Here is a 19873-nt window from a genome sequence, read left to right on the forward strand (position 1 = left end):
CAACCGCTCCAGCTATCACCAACTGGCTTGTGTTGGCAAGCAAATGGGAAATTTGCCACCAAAAATCTGGGTTGTCTCAACATCATCATCATAAGTGACAAAGGCATCACTGCATGTTTTGGGGCTGCAAATAAAAAAAGACTTGCTTGAAGCGTTGGATTCGTTAGGTTTACAATCGGACCTGCATTATCTATCAGTGCAATAATTCACTGCACAGGAAACAAGCAGTGCGTCTCTTGTGTGTCTGTGATTGAAGCCGCGAATACCACCCCTGTCGTTTGGACAACATGAGGAAGTTCTTTGATTCTCGTCGGGAGTTGGTGAGCTCCGGGCCTGGTTCTGGAGGAGGAGGTGGCAGCTCCGGGTCCAGTCATGCAGGCGGAAATTTCATTGGCAGAGCCTTCACTGTCGGGCGGCACCAAGTCACTGTTGACGAGATCATTGCTGAAGGTGAGGAGGGGTTGCACAGGCCAGATGGTGCCATTTGTTTATTTTCTTTTTTTTTTATTTTCATGCATGTGGTTGAAGCGACATTGTGTGTGTGTGTGTGTGTGTGTGTATATATGTGTGGTCCTGCCTTTTCAAGCCAAATGCATGAGTCACGTGACAGAACAGGGATGTAACCTAATGCCATCCCCACAGGAATGATGGAGCTTTGCGTCTATGTATCTTGGATACATAAATGCAAAATAGAGGCCTACTGCTTTCCCTCAGCTGTACTCTGACTAACACAACACATCCCTGATAGCTGTTTTTATGATTCACAAGTGTGATTCAAGGATATGGAGACCTACCTGGTGCCTGCACAGTTAGAGCAGTTATTTGATCCCTTTTAATATGAATGAATGGGTTTAGTGTACAGTACAAGCTCTAGATCACACACGATTGTTGGATTTCTTTATAGATGCCGAGGGTAGGCACTTTCTAAGACTGTTTGGCATCACCAAATTACTGAAGCTGAAGTAGAGGCCTCTACGTGACCAAAACAAAGTCATTTTATTCATCATTTCAAACCTGGGAATGCAATCTTTTTGTTTTTCTTATATTTCTCTTTCTAGTGTTTTAGATTCTAGTTTCTATGACCATCATGTGAGCCAACAGCATCTGGTAGTTTTTGTACAGACTGCATACGTGCTAATGCAAGTATAATATAAGAATAGAACAAGATAATATTGCAGTGAATGTCCTGACTTTTGATCAAACATAAGCTGATAATATTCTCTTATTTTTCTTAACTATAGACTGTGGTAATTATGTCGGCCTGGTATTGATCAGTGCTTCAGGCCGCCAGCTAGTCAAGGTTTTCAAATCCAGTGTCCAGTCTGTAAGTAATGAAGGAAGACAGTGTTGTTCAACTGATCAGAATGGCTGCTATTTCAATATTTGCATCAGAAGTGGATGCACACCCTCAGCCTCCACCTGCACCCTTGCCCATAGGTATCTCTTGCAGACTTATAGTGCTACAGTGCCACACAACACCAGTTCACACATGTCAGGTTGAGGATGCAGCATAAGTCGCAGTATCTGCCTGAAATTGATGATTCTGTCACAACTAAACTCGGCAAAGTGAATTTGTGGTCTGAGCTATACCAGATGGTTAGGCCTCGATGTAGGCCTCTACGTAAAGCCTGCAGCAATGACATGACTAATACATGACGCTATAAGGCTGCACCATTTGGTCCTGATCGTCTGTATTGATGTAAGGCTACGTGCACACAAATCGCAACAGCTGTTGAAGTAATTGGGTGCAAAAATGAGCATGTCAGCTAAATTTACAAAATCACAATGGCCTAAGAAAACGTGTGGGAATGTTGTGATGCTGGAGTTTCACCTAAGTCTTACACATGTTGTATTGATTGTAGTTGAATAATAATCTTGTAGTGTGGGTCCAGGTTTTTGCCCACTGTCAAGATTTTGGTGATGTGTCTTGTCACCTCATTGAGGACTGACAGTTTAATTTGGTCTCTTTTTCAATTCCTGCAGGTGGTTTTGCAATCGTGTTCCTTGTGCGAACAAATCAAGGGGTGCGTTGTGCCCTGAAGAGGATGTATGTCAACAATGAGCATGATCTGCAGGTGTGCAAATGCGAGATTCAAATTATGGTGAGTTGCTGGGATTCAATATTTCTTTGCTTGTTCTCACACTGAGCATCATGTCATTTTCTGTGGGGGGGTTATAAAGCACATGTGAAGGCAACCACAAAACAAATTCTTAATTGTGCAAACAAATGTCCAAGAAATCCACAGATGCAAGTCAAGTTAAGAATAACTAAGAACAAGCGCTGAATTCGGTACACAGACGGCCTGCAGCAGGGCTGTTTGGATGGTTGCACTGTGTTTGTTCATCTGGTTCTTGGTGTGCTTTGTTTTTGTTTTCACAGTTTTGTCTTACATGTTCTGCTCTCCTCCTGAGATGCATTGCAGAACGTGTTGTAGGAGTTATTTGTATGCACATCAATTCTTAAAGGACCATCTTGTTCTTGATGAAATGTTATTTTATTCAGCATTCGTTATTTAGATTGGTAAAAAAAGAAGCTCTAGTTGTTCCCCTATGGAAGACAAATGGATGCTATCTGTTTGCTTGTAGAACACAACATAAAGCTGAACGTGTCCCTGCTATAACTTCAATAACTAATGTACATAAGGATCACATGCTGATAAAAAGGAAGGCAATTCCTGTATTGTCTGACCTCTTGACCTGGTAAAATGCCTGGGTTTTATTTACTGTATCATAGACATGTATGTCATGGTAGTCTACCACAAAATGTAAATATTGTATCAGCAGTCTTGAAGAGGTATTTCTTAGTTTTGGGGAGTTTCTTGAGGCTGGACTCCAACATTCTTGGAGTTCACACATATAATTTCTTCGTTTCTGTCTGAAGGAACACGCAGGAAGGAAGGAAGGAAGCAGCGGATGGTCAAATTACAAAAAAGTGGCTGATTGTATAAACATTAAACAGAATTACATTGTAACAACCGAGGGCCTAGTTTTGCTTTAGAAACCAACACCAATAGACCTTAAAATGTGGTTCAATGACGATGGTGTCATTCTTCATCATATGATGTGTTTTCTTTACCTCTCAGTCTCTTTCATTCTCTCACTCACCCACTTGCTCTCTCTCTGTCTCTCTCTCTGTCTCTCTTTCTGTCTCTCTCTGTCTCACTCACACACTCTGACACACACACACACACACACACACACAGACAGACAGACAGACAGACAGACCTTCACCTCAGCTGCAGTGCTTGTCATTTTTTCATTACCTAATAGGTTCCTGATTTCAGCTCACCATTGCAGCTCCCTCTGCAGGTGATAGCCTCACACTGTGTCCCAAAACACTGACCAGATTGAATGAAAGGGTTTTGGCATTCAATTCTTATTGCCTCTTTGCAACAAAATATAGAAAAATATTTCCTTCCTGTTTCTTTGAGTTTGAGTTTCTTTGTGTTGCCAATCATCTTTTCAGATGAATTCAAAGTAGAAAATCAAGTCTGTGCTCCAAACGAGTTGAGCTTTTTGGTACAAACTTTATGCTCAGTGGTTCGTTAATGCTCTTGAATGTGTGTTTGTGTCCTTGCAGAAAGACCTCGTCGGCCACAAGAATATTGTAGGTTATCTGGACTCCAGTATTACGGCTATGGGATCAAGGGATGTGTGGGAGGTTCTCATACTGATGGACTACTGCAAGGGTGAGTGCTGGAGAGGAAATGGGACGTGGCTACAAACACATGCTTTGATTACTGAAAGAGTTTGACTTTGGGTACTTTCAGTTTCAGAAAGAATTAGTGAGACAATATGTTTGTCATTATGTTAATACATAGTGAATCTGAACAATATCAGTTAATATCATATACCAGTGAGGTTAATCTCCCCTGTCGTTTGTGCCGCTGTATAACTGGATATTATTTTGCAGGGGGGCAGGTGGTCAATCTGATGAACCAGAGGCTGCAGACAGGCTTCACTGAGGCTGAGGTGCTGCAGATCTTCTGTGACACCTGTGATGCTGTTTCTCGCCTGCACCAGCGCAAGACACCCATCGTCCACAGAGACCTCAAGGTGACACATTTTGCCACTTGTGCTCTGTGATGCTCCACTCTGCAGGACGTAGGACAGGACAGACAGGCAGCCCATTCTGTGTTGACGCACTACTGTAGATCACCATGCTGTGAAGTCTTTAGAAGAGTCGTGATTGATGTGTTTGTGTGAGTTAATTATTTAAAGCTCTAATAGGAAGGGAGAGGAGATTGTCAGTTGTCAAAATACCGAGCCCAGTCAGCTGCAGTGCGGCTATCTCATTCATTTTAAGTTACAGTCACTCAGAAGATTTACTCCATATGGAAACATGACTTTTTATTGCAGTGCAGATTTCTTAATTTGCATAAAAAACCTGGAAATGATAGGAGTGTGTGTGTGTGTCAGTTATAGCATAATGAAAAGAACATGCCAATTTTGACTCTGACTTAAATCTGCATGTCATAATGTGAAGTTGGCCTCACCTTGATTTTTGTATTCATCATTATTTCGAGTGCACAAGTTGCAGGAGGCAAGAAACTCCCATGTTTGATTTGGCAGAAAGGGTCAATTACTGCACCGCCTCCTGACACGTCCAAATTGGGTCCTTTTCATGTCCTCAACCGAAGCAGCTCTATGCGACGTGTGTGAAAGTCTCATCTCTTGTGTACCTCCAGGTGGAGAACATCCTCCTGCACGACAAGGGTCATTATGTGCTGTGCGACTTTGGCAGCGCCACTAACAAGTTCCAGAGCCCGCAGACCGAAGGAGTGGCCACCGTGGAGGAGGAGATCAAAAAGTTTGTGCCTCTTTCCATCTGCTTTCATTCATTAGCACTCCTTTTGGGTATGGCTGCACAGAAACTGTCAGCAGTTTTTCATTCATGAGCAGCTTTGTTGTTTTTTTATAGATTAATTGAATTTTTCACCTTGTTCACATACTGTAGGTTTCTACACAGCACTGTAAATATTTTGATGTGTGTGCAATATGGGTTTTATGGATAATATCCCTACTTTCAGTCGCATTTATGAGCTCATAATACTGCGTAGGCTACAATAACAACAGGTAGTTTTCCTACTAATTTTGTCCCGTTCTATTCTTACTACTTCATTCCTGTTTTCTTTCAGGTACACCACTTTATCATATCGTGCCCCTGAGATGGTGAACCTGTACAACAACAAGATTATCACCACAAAAGCAGATATCTGGGTGAGTGAAGAGGACAGACGTCTGTGATAACCATTGAGGGGGGTCCATAGAGCAGTAACACATACTGTATTTATCTTGTAAAGCTGAACCCTATAGCCTCCATTTCTGCAAAACACAACAAATGTTTTTATTATAGCATACTTTGTGAAACTAATACCTATCATTCACAGTTATTGGGTGTTTGACATAACGGCCCATAGTTAATAAAACAGGTCTTTAGGTTTGTTAAATAGCAGATGTATGTGTTTTAGTGGTTGTTTGTTCTTAGGAAAGAAAACCTTTGCTTTATGCGAAAAGGTATTTGTTGTGTGACTTGCTGTGTATTGTTGGTATTCTTGATTAATCTTCTCTCCTCCTCTGTCTGTGTTTGTGTTTGGTGCATGTGATGGTCTTCTCCAGGCGTTGGGCTGTTTGCTGTACAAGTTGTGCTTCTTCACTCTGCCCTTTGGTGAAAGCCAGGTGGCCATCTGTGATGGCAGTTTCACCATTCCAGATAACTCCCGCTACTCTTATGATCTTCACTGCCTCATTCGTTAGTCCTTCTTACACATTAATTCATGTCCTCAGCAACATCAAATTGGCATGCACTTGTGGTTGAACCGTGGGCATCTACTGACTTTCATAACGCTCCACTTTTTGAGTCTCACTCTCTTGTTTCTTTTTGTATTTTCAGGGTACATGCTGGAGCCAGACCCAGACAAAAGACCAGATATCTACCTGGTGTCCTACTTTGCTTTTAAACTAGCTCAGCGGACCTGCCCTGTTCAGAATGTGACGGTCAGTCTCTCTCAGCACCAGCGTCAGCTGAAATATTTGGATTTGCTTGGCTTTCTCTCATCAGGAATTGATTTTTGTGTCGTATTCTGTGGAATCTGCTGTGGAGTTTCTGCCTGACTGAGAAGTTGTCACACTGTAGGAGGAAAACTTGTCACGCATATTATGCACTAATTCATCAGTTGCCTACAGTAGAAAATGCTTGTTACAACTGATGATATTTTCACTGCCAACTGTGAGAATCACAAAGTTTTTATTGTCACTGATTTAGCATTTTTCTTTCCATAATCCAGAATTCTCCAATTCCTTCTAAACTTCCTGAGCCAATCAAAGCGAGTGAGGCTGCTGCAGCAAAGAAGAGCCAGACTAAACCCAGGCAAGCATGACCTGCTTACACTGTATTACCGTTAAAGCTGTAGTAACACTACATTTTGTGGAAGTAATTAGGCACAGTCAGTATTCTGATACTCATTAAATAATTATGTTAACACTATTTGCCACGATTAACAAGAAGGCCAACATGCTCCCTTTGTTGCCAGACTGACAGATCCAATTCCCACCACTGAAACCTCCATCACCCCTCGCCAGAGGCCCAAAGCAGCCCATACCCAGCCCGCGGCTGGTATCCTCCCCATCCAGCCTGCTGCTCTCACCCCTCGCAAGCGGGCTAATCTCCCTGGCGGTGCAGCTCAGCCCGTGGGTACGTAAGCACTCTGTCCTTATTCTCCTATCCACCACAGGAAAAAGAAACTGAGCTTTTGAATAAAGATGTGCATTAAGACAGGAATCCCTCTAATCCTTTGTGCACACTTTGAATGCTGCAATTCTCAATAGGAACAGATCAAGTATGCAGGTTAAGACTCATGCACAGGCCTTATGTAATGATTTTCTCCACACTCTGAATCACAGCGCCGGTTGATATCAGATTTTGTACCTGTTACAAATCACTTTGATGTCTTTTATCAGCATTTAACAAGTTATATCATCTCATGTGTTTAGGATGAATATTATCTCAAATGCTCAGATAAATCTATTTATGTTGCTTGATATCTATATTGTTGTGCATCTGTATTAAGTATTAAGATAAGAAGCTTTCCCTGCTGTTGAGTAATGTGTTGACTGTGCTCTTTTGAACGTCCCACAGGAGTCAGTTTAGACCTCTCTCAGCCAGCTGCAGCTCTGCAGTCACAGAAGGCACAGAGTTCAGTCCTGCCACTCATCCAGTCACAAAACAATTCAAATCAGGCTGCAGCTCCACAGAAGCAGGTACATACTGACAGATTACACTGAAACCATATGTATCAGCCTTACACAAATATAAACGCACAGCTTGCAAATGTAACTGTTTGAGTGACAACAGATTAACATATCTTGCAGCCGGCCGCAGCTACGGCAGCAGAGGCTGCAGCAGCAGCAGCAGTCGTGTCACCAGTGACCAAGGCTGACGTCCAACCACAAGCGCAGCCAATAGTTCAGCAACAGACAACACCTCCCTCTGTGGTCAGCACCACCCCCCAGCAGGCAGCTCAGACTCCATCGAGCCCGGCCCCACCTCAGCGCCCAGCTCGACGCAAGCAGGCCGGCCCAGCTCAGCAGCCAGCGGCTCAGCCTTCACCCAGCAAACCGGCCCCCGGTCAGCTGCCTGCATCTCTTCAGCAGCAGCAGATAAGTCAGCCGTCAGCTGCCCAGGCTCAGCCCGCCTCCACTGAGATCAGCCAAATAGCAGCTGAGACGGTAAGTGGCTTTCTGCTCTCCATCCAGCTTCAAACAGTCTGTGCCTGATCATCATCATCATCACTGTAGAGCTGTCAGAACAAATTATGTTTCCTTCCTTTTTATTTGTCCATAATTGTCCAAGTGGCATGACCCCTTCACCCATCAAAATCAAATGTAAAATATTGTAACAATATTTACTATGCCTGTTTGTTACATTATAACTTTTCTGTTTCTTTGGTCTAAGACTTTTATCTGTGACTTGTGAGATCTTGACCATGAAGATTTTCTTGATCTTGTGTTTTTTATTTTCACTCCATGCCCCTTTTGATCAGACTCCTCCTGCTTCTCCAAAGACAACTGAAGAACGAGGCCACCAACGCGTTCCGAGTGACGCTACCTCCACAGTCCCAGTCCCAGTGAGTGACTCCTCACAGCAGCCACAAGGAGCTAATGGAGACGCTGCCCTCAACCAGTAAGTGGAACGTGTACTGGAATAAACCCGAAGAACAGTTCAAACTCAAGTCTTCCGCTGTTTGTTTTATTTATGATATTCTACCTGTAGATCACTTACATCTCAACCCGGCGCGGCCCAGCCTGTTCAGGCCGGTGTTGGTGATGCAGGCCAGGACCAAAGCAAAACTGGACCCAGTGTTCTTGCATCTGCCGGTGCCACCAACGCCTCCACGCAGCCTGCGTGGAACCCATTTGACGATGACAACTTCTCCAACCTCACCGCAGAGGAATTCAAAACTGAGGACAAAAAGCCTGCTGGTAAAGTTTGTGTGCGTATGAATGTGTATCGTATATTTAATGTGTGATAAAATGTTAACTGGGAGTTTATTTTTTCCAGACCTACCTTCAGAAATTGAGAAAACATCCGGTGAGGAGTTGATACCAGGCCTGCAGGCCTCAGCTGTGGATGATACACCCCAAGAAGCTGGTATGTCTCACTTGTCCTTTTAGATTTAGAATCATTGTTTTTCTTCTTTTCTTTCTTCTGTGTCGATCTGGACACATGAAACTCCACAGACCCTTTAGAGACATCATCACAAACTCATGCTGTCCCTACAAACACAGTTCAGACTGACATGACGCATTTTAAATTCTGTAAGGACCCCGGACAATGTACTCTCATGTGGGTTTTGATACCACATGATATCCCAGCTGGTTGTTGGTGACTCAGTTCAGTGACACGTGGAGGATACAGAACGACTTTCATAAAGATTGATTCATTTCTTTGGCAATGTGGCTCAGACTGAGATTTACAGTAAAAAATATCATTATAAGTTGTCCCCCACTTTAATACCTCACTTGTGTACTGATGCCACATAATGCATTGTACTGTGTGAGTCTGAAGGAATATAATGTGATGCCAAACCAAGACGTAAACCTCTTAATGCACCCGATCCATTAATCTGAGAGCTTTCCGAAGCTTTCAAAGGGAAGCGCTGCCCGTGTGGATCACGTAAATAAATATAAATGGTTTGGACAGAATGAAAGAAATGACGTTACTTTATTGATGTTAATGTAAAGGGTTCAGATAGTCCTGCTGCTGTACCCACAAAATGTAGCCACTGATTTTTTTTCATGTGTTTCCTTTAACAAGACAGAAGAGTTTAAGAATTGATTTGCTCATATATCTATTAGGAAATGCTGTTACTTGTCTCACACAGTCTAAAAGAGAGAGCTCATAAAGTTTCCTGATTTGGTCTGTTGGATTGATTAAAATGCACTCAAGGAATTGCTGTGTTTATGTATGTTTGAAAAACTGCACCCATAGCCACTTTCTAATACCAGCTACAGATATTAAATACACACTTGACTTGGTATTAATTGTTGTAACAACTAGACTGAAACACACCAACTGAAAAAAATCTTCTTCCTCCCATGATGCATTTTAAGGCACATGTTTAGGCTTCGTAATGGATTATAAGTCTCTGCTGTAAAACACTGCTTCTGTTTCCTAGTTGAAAAACCATCAGCCATTGTTGATGTGGATTCAGGAGCATCCCTGTTGGCTGTCCCAGATCCTTTCGGTACCCTCGAACTGTCAGATGCACCAGGTAAACATCTCTCCCTGTTATTATTATCTAAATAGATAATTGTGCCATTCATGAAAAGTGTTATTTCAGAAATCATTATATCCTAGCAGCTGAAAAAATCATGTGTTTTAATTTATTCTCAGTAAAATGAATAAATAATAGAAACGTAGTATATGATAAAAAAAAATGTTTCTCAGTGATGAAAGTATTGAAGTTAAACAAGAACAACATGCAGTTTTTCTTCTGTTTTGGGAATTGCTTTAATTTAAAACTATTTGACAGTGTGTGACTGTGAGTCTTTTAGCCTGTATCATGTCTGTTAACTATCCTGGCAGTAGTTTTCTTAGGGCCCTTTACATTTTTTGCTGCAGCTGATATTCTTATTGTGCTTTGCTCAAGTGTGTCTCCTTTATCCTCTCTAATTCTTCATCGGCCTTTAGAGAAGCTGATTGAAGGACTCAAATCTCCAGACACGTCTTCGCTCATGCTTCCCGACCTCTTGTCATTGTCTGATCCCTTCGGTGGCTCGGTGGACGAGTCTGCAAAAGGTGTGCGTCTGTGTGTATGTGTGTATGTGTGTGTGTGTGTGTGTGTGTGTGTGTGTGTGTGTGCGTCTGTGTGTGTGCGTGCGTGCGTGTGTGTGTGTGTGTGTGTGTGTGTGTGTGTGTTAGCCTTTGCTTGAAGGAATTTTTCAAAATGTATTCCAGTTATTTATTTCTTTGGTTGTTTTTGCAGTCAAGGGTTAAGACCAAAAACAGAAGTGTGCAGCTTAACGTTATTGTGAGTTTAGGTGTGACAATAGCCTTTGTCTGCAGTGTAGACTTAAGACGTCACAACTAGTGCCAAACTGTTGTGAATAAATAACACATTTTAGCCTTCTTGGGTTATAAGAGGTTTTATGCAAAGAACTGTTTGTTTTTTTCTTCATATGTTTTATTGATAACTGGAGAAGGTTTACCCTCAAAGAATTAAGCGTTGTGGACAACATCAGTGAGACCTTGGATATTTTGTTTCTTGGAGCTAAAAAGATCTTCAAATATTACAGCATTGTAACTAGTAGAAGGAACCTAAGTCTGAAGGTTTGTGCATGTATCTTAGAATCACTGCAGATCTGAGAGTCGTGTGTCCTTGTCCTCTTAGTACTTGATCCTTAACTTGTATGCCTTCGCCTCCTCCCGACCTGTCCCAGACCCTCTCACTGCAGACGACTCTCTCCTGGGCTCTCTGATCTCCGGTCCGTCGGCCCCTCCAGCGGCAGGCAGCGCCACCTCCTCCATCTCCTCTGCTCCCACCTCTACTGCCTCTGCTTTGGATGATTTCAGTCTGCTGTCTGGAGACTCTGCGCCGCCTAAAGCAGGTAAGCTGGAAGAAGACTTCTTCATATTTAACCAGAAAAACTACAAAACAAACTCACAGCAAAGAGCCCTGATAAACTACATGAACTTACCATCTTCTTGCGCAGCCGATGTTAACATTGTCACATCACAATGCAACATAACTGACATTTTGTGCAGAAAGCTGAAGTTTTCAACCACTGGGTGGCAGCAGAAGCATTTTCATCACAGCCTCACAAATTAATCTAATCCAAAATTATTTTGACAGACTATGTCATGTTTATCCTCATAACTTCATAAAGTTTCAACATTAAATACAAGTAAATACAATTCTAAACATTGTCTATTCACTATAATGATTTTCTATGTTATCTGTTTCACATTAATTAAGTTGAGTAAAGATTTTAAAGTTTAAAAAAATGGAATTCTTCTTTTGAATGGAATAATCTGTCAAACTGCTCCACAGCTGTGGTTCAGTTGTTGGTTCTTGGCTGTTGGACGAAGGCATTTGACTGCTGCTGACAGTGCCAACTCTGAATCACAGCCTGGCTGTGTGCACCAGCTGCATGATCCTAATTACTGCTGATCTCTCCTCATAATATCTCACCAAACAGGCTTTGGAGAGCTTCCGATGTGTTTTTGGCTGATTTTATGAACATTTGTATCATGGTGAGGGAGGTATTGATGAAAAAACATTGCTAGTCTTATCACTGTTGGCCGTGTGGAAGAAGCATCTACTCTACAATGTATAAAAATCATCATCCTTTTTAATTGGCTCCTTTTTCTTTTCTTTCCACCCTTTCGTCTGAAACTTTTCCCGGCACAATTGGGCCTTCATACTTTTACATCAACAACCCGCCTTTCTTTCTATCCTCTGCAGACTCGTCTCTCCTGATCTTAGACATGGAGCCCCAGCAGGCCAGCGCAGAGGCCGGCACAGAGGACGAGTTCGATCCTATCCCCGTCACAGGCCGAAAGAACTCCCAAGGTAAGTCTTTATTTACATTCTCCGCGAGGAAGCACAGGTGGGTCTTTTAGGATTAAAGACACAGGGATTGGCTGCTTTATTGGGGTTCCCTTCTGTTGCATGCTGGTTTGCTAAATAATGAATGAAATAGTCAAACCTACTGATAACAGGATCAGCTGCACTGTTCATTAAGAATGTTTTAAAACCAGTAGAAGTAAATGGGTAAATTCTGCCCTCTCTTTCTCTCTCTTCTCTCTCTCTTCCTCTCTCCCCCCTCCTTGACTGCTGTGTTTGCTCCCCTCCCCTCCCTCTGTTTGCTTGTATTCGTCTCGTCCCCTGCCTCCCTTCCTCCCATGTCTCTCCGGCCAGTTTCAGGAGGCCACTCGCGCAGTAACAGTGGCGGCTCTGAATCCAGCCTGCCGAGCTTGGCCCGCTCCCTGCTGCTGGTGGACCAGCTCATCGACTTGTAGACGCCCCCCCCCCATCCCCCGCCCCCCAGTAGAAGCTGTAACACTGGATTATAGACTGGCATAGCATAACGGCAATCAACACTGTTGTCATAGCTAGCTTCCCGCTAACCCCCCGGCTGTCATCTCCATTCTAGTTCCTACAGTAGAAACAGCCTTTGCCTCTCAGTGCTTCTTCATCCCCGCCCTCTCCGCCGCATCGATTGCATTATCTGGCTTCTCCTCACCTCTCATCTCTCACCTTCTCGCTCACATTTTCTCTTTGTTGTAGTCATCATGTATTGTCCATTGGTTAAAAGAGTGGCCGATACACTAACATCATCCTTTCTAAAGAGTAACCATTACATCTTTCTGTCAATCAGGATATAATATTGCAATCCTGTTTGTTTGAACAATATTGCATTATGTCTACTAGCGAACAATAGAAGATCATTGTTGTAATGTACAATAGGCATAGTTATAAGTGGTTGTAGTTATTATGGTGCACAAGTGAATTTGTCGTCGTTTGCCTTTTTAAAATTCTCCTCCCCAGATTTATTTGCACATTTTGAAGTAAAACCATGGGAAAGTTAAATGACCATTTGTTCGAATGAGGTCAGTTTATTTCTTCTATAAAAGGGAAACTTCCTCAAGTAGCCTGATTTGCACAGTAGCATAAATGTTACCTCTGTCAGGGGCTGTTTGATGGAATATCTTAAACAATTTAAAGCTGCTATAGATTAGACTGAAAAATGACATCAAACTGAAACAAAAACCGCTGTAACTACACATCCTACAAACACCGTACTGAGTTGTTGTGATGACGAGAAGAGCAGGACACTAAACGTTTCCCTGATCGAACTTAACGGTGAAGTGCCATAAAATAATCTGCTGACTGGTGGAGCTCTGAAAGTGCATCAGCTAAACTGTAAATATAACCACAAAGCAGAACAAATTATGTCCAACCATTCAAGGTGAACTTCTTCCAGACACACTGTACTTTACAACGGAGGACCAGTTATTTTGAGCTTATGTTTAACTTTATCCTCGAGGTGAGCAATAGGTTGTTCTTGAATTAAATGACAAATCAGGGTCATTTAACAGTGTTTGTAGCAGTGTGCCATATCAATAGAAAATGCATGAAATCATGAAAATAATTTAAATAATCAACAGTAATAGGAAATCGTAGTAATACAGTAGCTATTATATAGAGAGAGACCATTCATTTAATCAACTATTCAGGTCATTTTTTGGCACTAACAGAAACAGTCTAATATGGCGTTTAAAAAATGATTTTCACTCACTCGCACTTTTTTTTTCCTTAAATATCAACACAAGCATTCATTCCGCATTGTGCAATCTTTCCTACATTCCTGTCATTTGTTTACTCCTAATTTATGTAAATAGATATCTGCAACCCCTGCAGGCTCTTATCCAGACCATAGAATTGGGTATTCTTCCCGTGTATATATTAAGTCATTGTCATAAAGCTTTACTTGTGGAAAACATATTGCTTTACTTGTGAAATCTCATATAAATATCTATATATATATCTCTCTCTATATATATAGATGTATATATGAATGAAAAATGACATTGTTTTCCTGTTAATAAATGTTAATATGAATAGAGTGTTAGAGAATGAATGTAAGAAATACATATTAGTCTATAATAAAAAATATCTATGATTCTTAACACCATAATCACTGAATAATATTGAAGAATACTCTATATAAATATTTCATTCCTCTTTGTGGAATTGTGTGTTGAGAAAGTTTTTTTTTCTTAGTTATATCTACTCAATTATTGTCAGTACATTAAAATGTATAGATGATAATAGGTTTTTGTTCAACCCGGAGATTAATCCCATGTCCATGTTCCACCTCCTCCTCCTCCTCCTCCTCCTCCCCCTCCTTTGTGAAAAGAAAGTGAGCCTGTGTTATGTTTGTTTAACATGGACGCGATGAAGGATTATATTTTTATTCAAAAGAGTTGGCAGTTTTCTGGAGAGTGGGAGCATAACCTCTTGAATCTTAGTCCCGTGTCATTTCATCGCTAAACTAGAACCTTTTTCTGAAATTGTGCTCTGTAAAGCTTTGTTTTTTTTTTTTTTGCTTTACCGGTTTTAGTGATCACAGAGTTCATATCAAAAAGCATGGCAGTGTTGTTGAATGTTATGTTCATGTGTGTTGGTATACAGTGTTATGATAAGTATGTATGTGTGTGTGGAGTCAGAATTGTTGGATGTGTTTTCCAGTAGCCTACTTGTGTTGTTGTTTGCTGCAAATATGGCGACGGCCACGTTGTCATTAAAATCTCTTCTGAAAGCACACACCCCCCCCGCCCCCCTCCTAAATTCTCTCAGGAAGTCAGAGCTACATCGCTCTCTCTGAGAGCTGGATACGTATTGGCTTACTGCTCCCCAGTCTCACCGCCCGCCTCCATATTACAGTTAAGAGAGTTTGTCTGATAGGTAGTGTGTGAGGGGCTCTGTGAAGTGTGAAAAGGTTTAATCTGCCAGTGTTACAGTGAACAATACAACGCTGCTGCTATCAGGCACCATTACTGCTGTCCAGGGTTTGAAAAATCAGCTCCAATCAGCAATATAAATGTTTCTGTAGGATCAAACAAAGTTATTTTGCTTTCCACGCATGATCACAGTGGGAAGATTACCTTCACCATTATTTTTTCATTTTGTCATGTTAGAAAGTGATTTCAATTAACAACAATCCCTTCTGGTGGTGACTAAGTAGAAATAATCAGGATTTATTTATTTTTGGTTGTTTTAAGCTTAACAAGGATTTTGAATGATAAACCAATCATTCATATTGTGGTTTAATGCTGACAAAGTGCACAAATCTTAATGGGCTTTCACATGCTAGTTGGATATATTCCACTTATATATGTGTAACATGGAAAATGTAGCAGTATAAGATTCATCATCTCAATAGTGAATCTTTAAATTCAGAATCTGAGAATAGTGCCAAAATCATGGAACACCGTTAGTGTTGGCCCGCTCCCTGCTGTTACCCCCCAAATTGAGAGTATTTTCAGCAAAGCTCCTTGAATTACATCCTTTTATCTTATAAATGAATTAAAACGTAAAAGGAGTGGCTGGTTTCAAAGCAACAGTGTGTATTTACTGTAGGTACTGCATGTGCAACTGAAGGTTTTTTTCTTTATCATCCTCTTTATGATCCTTCCACTGAACAACTCAATCATTTGCAGTTACTGTTTGAACCTATGCAACTCCCGAGCTTTCTCCCCTGTAACCGCCAATGTGCTGTTGTAATCGGTAAAGCCACGCAGGTAGTGAGATTAGTCCTCGATGTGAAACAGAAGCCCCTCATTTTCTCTGTTGTTTTGCCAAAAATGAAAGCTGTCGATTATCTGATTCTATTGAGTGTTTTGAGACGCCTCTTGTCTTTATGGCCCAAACCTGCGTCAGAGCTGTGGTATCGTGTGCTCCTTCTATTTTTGTGAGATGATTAAAGAATTATTAAGGGATGGCAAATAAAATACAAATGTGAATGTCAATGTGTTGAGTATTGATTGTAGGATTTTCTTATGTTATTGTTGTTCAGAATATAATATAACTCAAAAAAGATGACATGATATTTACACACAATTACTGGGTTCATAATGTTCACAATGTTTTGTCAGTAAAAGGAAAATATCCACATTTTAAACAACTTTGCTTTAGACATTTTCTGATCTTTAAACTGTTATAGTCCACCTACTGTAAACTGTATGTGAAAAGAGTTGTACAACTTTTGTGGCTCCAGAGGAGGCTGCATGAAGTCTGATACCGAGTTGCATTGTGAGTAATGTAGGCACCAAGTTGTAACAATGAAGAAGAATATGTGGGGGGAAAAGAAGATACCTCTGGTTATCCTTATTTTTTCTAAACTGTCCATCGTGAGTGTAAATCAGTGGAGTCCTCCTTTAATTGCTTCTCATCAGACTTGCATGCAAAGATGTCTGCATGAAGTACTTCAGGTTTGAGAGGAAGGGTTTAAATGATCCAGTACATGATTTGTTTAATTTGGAGCATAATATAGGAGGGTAAGGATTTAATGTGTGTGTAATGCACTAATCAAATTCTTATTCTACTCGGATAGCAGGTATATTCTACTCAGGTAAGACCAAACATCAGCTTCATGCCCCATTAAAATTCCATCCATTTTTGTTTTTTACATTTTTGTGACAATGGCTATACCTTCCAAGAGGCTGTCATTTTTCTCTAGCCTAACCAAAGTAGAGTCAAGAGTCAAGCTGATAAATAAACCTATATTATATTACTGCCTATAGTTTGTCTGCCAGAGAGCACTGACAAGTTGACTTTTCAACTGTAAAATGTCCAGCTCAGTACATATCTTGGTCACAACTCTGTAATAACCAAATTCAAAAGGTACGTTAAAAACAATAATATATAGTAGATATTGACGGATTTATCAGCCTCAACAGTCCAGTAGGTTGGGCTATTCTTTCTTGCTGATAAACATCACATGGAACACAGGAATATGTTGCACATTTACCACTTACTTTTTTCACTAAAACCAATATGATTTTCTTTTAACAGTTTATGTCACTGGGTTAGAATAGAATCTGGAATCACTGGGATAGAATAAAATAATACATTATTTTCCACCAGAGTGGAAAACTGTCTTTTGTTCACCAAAAGAATTAACACGTAACATATGGAACAAATATGGTAACAGAACACCATGAAATCTAAAACTCAGTACACTTGTAAAGAATACATCATTTTTGTGATGGTTAATATCGTAGATGGCAAACAATTATATTTTTCATAATAAGCAAGAGATTCAGAGGTCAGCAAAGCTTCTAAGCATGTCTATTCTTGTCTGACCTTTCTCCATCTTTTCCACAAACAGACCTGCAGAGGGAGCTCAGTGGTAATGTACTGCGAGCCGCTGGGACTGTGGCTTCTGTGCAGTTCACTGAGGAGATTCAAAGGTCGAGCATCCAGCAGAAGACCGCTGCATGTGTCTATGATAAACACATGGTGCCATCAGATGAGAGGAGCTTACAACACCACACAATGCCGGCTACTTCCACGAGCCTGCATTTTAGACCTGTCAACCAAGTATCCCAGTTCCAGCCCCCAAACAGCCCAGTCTCCTCTGATGTCTTCCAGCTGGCCCCTTTTAAAACGCCAGGAAAAGAAAGCAAGATGGCATTCAGCAGCTCCTCCTATTCTGCGTCTCATAAACCTGCTGAGACATCTGATGTTTTCCTCCAGGCACCGTTTGGAAAGAAGCAGGAAACCACCAAAGCAGTTCTTAGTAACACTCACATATTTAAGTCTGGTACACAGCAGATCCGACCCATCAAACAGGGTAACCTGGTCCCAGTATCATCTCCTCCTGCCCCTCAGTCTCTTGGTATTCGGGCCCCTCCTCTGCACACTGAGAGGCCTCTGCTGCAGCAGCCGGTGGCGGTGCACCGGGTCGTCTCCAGGATCGGTCAGCAGGCCGCTGTAGGTTCGGTAGCTGTGGGGCCCCTGCATGCCTGGACCATCGGGGGAAGATCTCTGGATGATCCCTTTACTGCTGCACCTTTTCAGCCAAGATGCTCACAGGGGAAACCTTGATTATATAATCCTCTATTACAATATGCCAAGTCAGAGCTTTTTTCCGTAACTTAAGAAGGAGCCAAAGTACAGTTCAATCTCAGTATTATCCACATTTCTAATGTTGTTTTACTCTTGGCATTATTACTGCAGTATTAAAATGAGTAAATGATCCTTTTACCAATTACGTACTGGTTTAAACTTAAAGTTCTACCTCAGTCATGTGAGTGCGTCATCTCAGCACTTTTAAAAACAGTCTGAAGTTGGACAGAGAAGTTCTTAAGATGAACTTGAAGGATTGGTCCTGAACTCAATTTAAAACTCCATTTAGGATTTGAAAAAGGGTTTCATTAAAGGCCCAAACTGTCATTTTATGACCATTTAAATAATAGTGTTATTCAAAAAATGAATAAAAAGCATTTAGTGTGTTGTGAATCTGGGTCTGCTCTACTTCATATCTACAAACATTACTGCTGTAGACAAATATTTAACAGCAAGTTCTACTTCTGTTTGAATCTTTCTAGTTGTTTACCTTTCGTTTACATTTAGATTACAGATTGTGCCTTTTTTAATATCAGCGGTATCACTTTTCCAGAATGGTTACAGGCCTCTGGTCGAGATCCAGCTGCAAAGTATACCAAACATTTTGCTGCAAGCCAAAGAAATCATTGGAAATTAAATGTAATGATGTGAAACATTTTTCACACGTTTATGCAGTTCTTACTTTCACATTATCAAAGTGAACGCTCTGTAAACTTTTTATACATGTTTTCAGAAAAGACAGGCAAAATCCCAAGTGGCTGGTCACTAGAGAGCATTAAACTGGAACCAGTATAATGGTAAGATTTGGAAGGACTTTAATGATTTCACGCTCAATTTACCTGCTTTACTGCTTCATAATTGTTCGCAGGTTGTTGCTGCCATTTTCCCACAAACTGCACCAGTGTTAATGGACCTTAGTTCTCTTGAAAGGATTTTCTTTAACCTGCTGATGTTGTTTATCTTTGGGTATTTCAAAAGAAACATATCACGTCTGTGGTTCAGATTCACTGATGTCTTACAGCATAAGGTGACAGGTCAGAAGGCATTCTCAAGAGGTTTTAAAGACACCAAAAAAACATCTCTACCGAGCCGAGTTTTTAATTTTCTCATAGAGTGATAGAGTTTCAAATCATGCTTAATTATAATAATTTTGCTTTATATTCTGGCACAGATAAGGACTTCTTGTAAACCGTTCTGCCTTTGCTAACAGTATTTGTATATTTCTATATTATCTGTCCATTAATACTGGCCAATTAGAAAAGGTTGTCAGTGAAAATTAAACTTTAAACTGTATTTTATTAAAGGTTTGTAAACATAATGGCATCCTGGTTATTCACTCCTCTAATGCACACACGGTGTAAATATGATGTTCGGTTCTGGTCCAGAAACTTCGTCACATGCACATCTTTCTTTACTTACTTTTTTTCCTCTGTCTTCTTTGAGTTGCCTGATAAAGGTGATTATTAGGTGGCTGGAGAGACACACCTGTATCAACATTATGGTGTCAATGTAAAGTATAGTGTAATGTCCCTAGTGGATCTTAATTTCTACTTGTGCCTCATTGCCAACTTGTTTCATAGATTCAGGCGTTCATGGCTGTACCTGAGCTGGGACATGATGGCAAATGTATGTTAAAAGTTTAGCCACAATTACAGCACCGCAGGGTCTTGAAGAGGCTAAGATGTTGTTTCATGTCTCTACTGTTGATATAGACTTGAGGTTTACTTCATGAGCAT

The 19873-nt window shown here is 41.0% G+C and overlaps 1 protein-coding gene across 1 annotated transcript; it reads left to right on the forward strand.

Annotated features, from left to right (window-relative positions):
• The first annotated feature begins 287 nt into the window (after window positions 1–287).
• On the forward strand, window positions 288–19404 carry LOC139300958 (AP2-associated protein kinase 1-like). The gene is made up of 20 exons (XM_070924176.1): window positions 288–450; window positions 1984–2102; window positions 3581–3689; window positions 3914–4056; window positions 4689–4810; window positions 5139–5220; window positions 5620–5752; window positions 5894–5997; window positions 6288–6370; window positions 6534–6694; window positions 7139–7260; window positions 7372–7728; window positions 8043–8182; window positions 8273–8481; window positions 8561–8650; window positions 9678–9773; window positions 10193–10300; window positions 10942–11109; window positions 11967–12074; window positions 17398–19404. The coding sequence occupies exons 1-20, from the start codon at window positions 288–290 to the stop codon at window positions 18114–18116; spliced, it is 3336 nt and encodes a 1111-aa protein (XP_070780277.1). The 3' UTR covers window positions 18117–19404.
• Window positions 19405–19873: the final 469 nt, after the last annotated feature.

This window comes from Enoplosus armatus, chromosome 18, assembly GCF_043641665.1.
Source record: "Enoplosus armatus isolate fEnoArm2 chromosome 18, fEnoArm2.hap1, whole genome shotgun sequence".
Taxonomy (NCBI): domain Eukaryota; kingdom Metazoa; phylum Chordata; class Actinopteri; order Centrarchiformes; family Enoplosidae; genus Enoplosus; species Enoplosus armatus.